General features: G+C 29.3%; 1 protein-coding gene across 3 annotated transcripts in view; it reads right to left on the reverse strand.

The window, feature by feature from the left end:
- Window positions 1-3892, reverse strand: part of LOC102670652 (IQ motif and SEC7 domain-containing protein 2) — a 79000-nt gene that overhangs the window by 74542 nt on the left and 566 nt on the right. For all 3 annotated transcript variants that reach the window (XM_006607699.2, XM_006607700.2, XM_006607697.2), the window contains exon 2: window positions 3629-3892. In XM_006607699.2, coding sequence (XP_006607762.1) covers window positions 3629-3858 — 230 coding nt within the window. In that variant the 5' untranslated portion in view covers window positions 3859-3892. The remainder of the gene's footprint in view (window positions 1-3628) is intronic.

The following is a 3892-nucleotide window of genomic DNA, read 5'->3' on the forward strand; positions in this document are numbered from 1 at the left end:
CAAGATCATGGTTTCTGTATCATACACTAACTTCGCGTGTCTAATACTTCTGCTCTTAATTAACTTCGAACTTTCCAAGTATTAATAAACAGTCTGCCAAGTCAATAATAGTAGCAGCTGTTCGATAGTTCTCGACGATATATCGAACCTTATCGCGATCGAACTTCGTTTGCGCAGCTGTTATACGTCTGAAAAGAAATTGATACAAAATGGCGAATCGAATACGATGAAGGATAAACATTATTTTCGAAAATGGCCAAATTTTAGAATTTCGCATATCATCTTAAAAAAAATTAAACTTGATTTGATAGAAAGAAATGCAAAGATCATGAAATATTCCCGCAATATTATAAAATAAATAGATATATCTAATTCGTAATATCCAAATATATTACGAAACCTAACCTAAAAAAATCCAAGAATATAATGAAGAATGAACGCCATAAAGGAAACTAATGACCAAGACGTTGAAATAATTAAAACTAGACTAGAAGGGCAATACGAATCCATCGAGAGGTAGAGACAGATTCGAATAGGGTATCGATTTTAGCCAGAACTGGCTGATACGTGGAAAGAATTGCACGCTTTCGATTGCAATATTGTGCAAGTACACCGAGGTTAACCGGTCACACCAAATATATCCACACCTGGTAATTGGCCTGCCACGATTGGAAACTCGGAGAAATTTGACACACATTCGCCACTTGTTTGTACACATATATATTTTTTAACACTTTGATTTTTTGACGTGTCTAATGTCAACCGATAGTCGTCCGTAGATATCGTTAAAGGGATTCGAGAACTCGAGGCTACGAGTTTATAAATTTTATGAAAGGTATTCTTGGGGGTAGTTTTATCAATGGTACATCTTGTCGATAATCGATCGATCTGGTAACAGAATGGTGTAAAAATAGACGCGATTGTGCTTTGAAATGTCACGTGGTCAAGTTAGAAATCTGAAATAAATATATAATAGACAAGATTATTGTGAACTGTAAAAAAAAAAAAAAAAAAAAAACAATTGAAACTCTTCATTTATTTTTTCCAATATAAAAAAATTTTGGTGAACAATATTTTGAATTATCAAAAATATTATTTATAAAAATTTCTGAAATTTAATCGAATGAAATTAATAATAGAAATTATTATATACCTTACGACTCCATTGATTATTATACATTAAAATCGATGATTAATTAAGTTTCATAATGGTAAGTAAATCTAGGAGCACGAATTGTAGTTACATCCGTCTGACTCAACCTGTGGGAACGATTCATTTCTTTCTATTTTGCTCCTTTAGATGGACGATATGGAGCTCAAAGCGTGCTTAACCTTGCGAGTTCACACATCCACACCCGTGGCTTTGTGAGAAATCGTCGGCTTGGTGTGTACCCTCGTATGCACACAACCGTGAACAGGCCATATTTAGGGAACGTAAGCCTCAGCGAGTTAAATTCGCGTCTTTAGGATGGATGGGAATTATCTTGAAAAATTCTATTACTAAACGATTTTAAAATTTTTTTTTTTTTAAATATTCAAATATTCCGAGAATTTGGCACTGACCGATAAACTTTAAATTCTAAAAATTTATAACAATCATTTTTTGCAAAGAAGCTATCTAGATAACTATAAGAGATTAAGTTATAAGGAAAAATTATTGTTCTTGATGTCCTCGATGACATATATATTAAGATTAAAATGATTAAAACTATCTATCCTATTATGGTTAATTATCTTGAAAAATTTAAATTGAAAAATATTAAATTCAAAAAAATTTAAGAAATTTGAAAATTTATAAATCGAAAAATTATAAGATTTTATAACTTGAAATTTAAATCAATTCCCATGACAATTTGGATAAGTTCCATGGATTCAAATGGCTCAACTTCCGGTGTGAATGCAGAAATTTCCTTTTATATTCAAATCTAACCGAGCTAAACCGAAGAATTCAAAACTCAACGAGACAACTTTCACCCTTCTCAAATTTCAATTATCCTGCTCCTTTGCATAAAAAAATTATTACGCAAATTTTTTCACTATATCTAACCTAACCTAACAAGAGATCGTCTCAAAGAACGATGAAACACGATAGTTTCCTACAACCTGAGGACGATCGTATCACGGACAGAAAAACTTCGCACGCATATGAAATCGATCTGATAGAGAATCATAGGTGTACAGTTAGTTTTTCCGAACATATTATCGATTGTTCGACTAATAGTATAAATTTATAACGCATAACATAACGCAGAATGATTTACTCAACTCAATTTAAATACAATATAACATGAGAAAAGTATTATCTTGTGTCGTATATAATCAATAGAAAAGTTAATCTAACTGCATCAAGGTTAATTGTTTGTCTAGCTGTGATTCAAAAAAACTAATCATACGATTCTTTTATCGTTTACTTTGATATTATTATTTAACTCTGGATATCTATAATATTATAAAATAACAACTATATTTATGTTTTTAATTTTTCAAATTATGAATTATTTGAAAAGTGAATACGTGAAATTCTAAATAATATATAATTCTAAATAATATTGAATTTATATTTAGTTAGAATTTATATTAGAATTTTATGATAATTAATTAATGAAATGACGTTAAAGGCTAATTATTCCTGATTGTTATTCATAGCATATATTATATTAAAATATTTATATTACACATATAATCTAATTAAAAAGTGTATGGATAAACTTAACTTTGTGAAATGAATAATATAACTATTATACACAATAGAAAAAATTTACGCAATATTTCACGAATAAAAATTTGAAATGACGTAATTCGCACTATTATATATAATTATATTAAATTATATGAAATCAATCAAATGATAAATATTTTTTTAAATATATCTTGTGTTTTTATATTATGTTAAAATAAAAATTAATAATAAAGTATATTTAAATTAATTTTAGTATCGTATAAAATTCTACAATATATGTAATGTTATTATAAATCAATAAAGAATGAATTTTATTATGAACTTTTTATTTCATTAAAACTGGCTAAAAAATTCCATAACCTGCATAATATCGATTATACGATATATATCGATATTACGATTAATGATATTCCGTTACGAATAATTCTAATTATATTATACTTTAATTAATAGAAATGGAAATAATGATATGAGTATAATAAAATAAAACAAATGTTATCGAGTATTTAGTATACTTGCATTAGCAAACAACGTTCTAACTAAAAATATTAATTTAAAATATCAATAAATATCGCAAAAGATATCAGAACTAAAAAATCCATTATTTATACGCCACTGCGACTCCACGATATGCATATACATTTGTAGGCATGCGAAGGCTTTGTCCGTTGAATTATATCACAAAATCTTCATTTATGCCGATGTAACCACGTTAACATTACCGATGTCAACATTCTTTTTCAACAACAGAAATTAAATGTCATTGTGCTGATTGCAATCATACTACGTGCCATGATATTTTCATGATTTGAAACAACGCTTTATGATTCACGCTTCTAATTGCAAGCAAATGTTTTACATGTATATGTATGATGTATTTCAATGATAAATAACTTTATGATATTTATTATTTTAATTAAAATAAATCGAAAGAATTAAAATAAATACCTGTCATCTAGTAGACGTGTTAGATCAGTCATCTCGCGCTCGAACTTGAATTTTGACACCTCGCAAAGCAGGGCGTCACGTTCGCCAATGACCTCCGAAAGTTCACGTTGCAATCTCTCGATTTCTGCATATTGTCGACTGATCAATTGATTTTTCTCTTCAAGGATACTCTCGACATCGGGGTCCAAAAGACCGGCCGGGTCACCGACACTTCCCAGTACCGTACTCATACCGTTTGTTTACTTTCACTGAGCGCGCACACAC

The sequence above is a fragment of the Apis dorsata genome, unplaced genomic scaffold, assembly GCF_000469605.1.
Source record: "Apis dorsata unplaced genomic scaffold, Apis dorsata 1.3 scaffold_10, whole genome shotgun sequence".
In the NCBI taxonomy this organism is placed as follows: domain Eukaryota; kingdom Metazoa; phylum Arthropoda; class Insecta; order Hymenoptera; family Apidae; genus Apis; species Apis dorsata.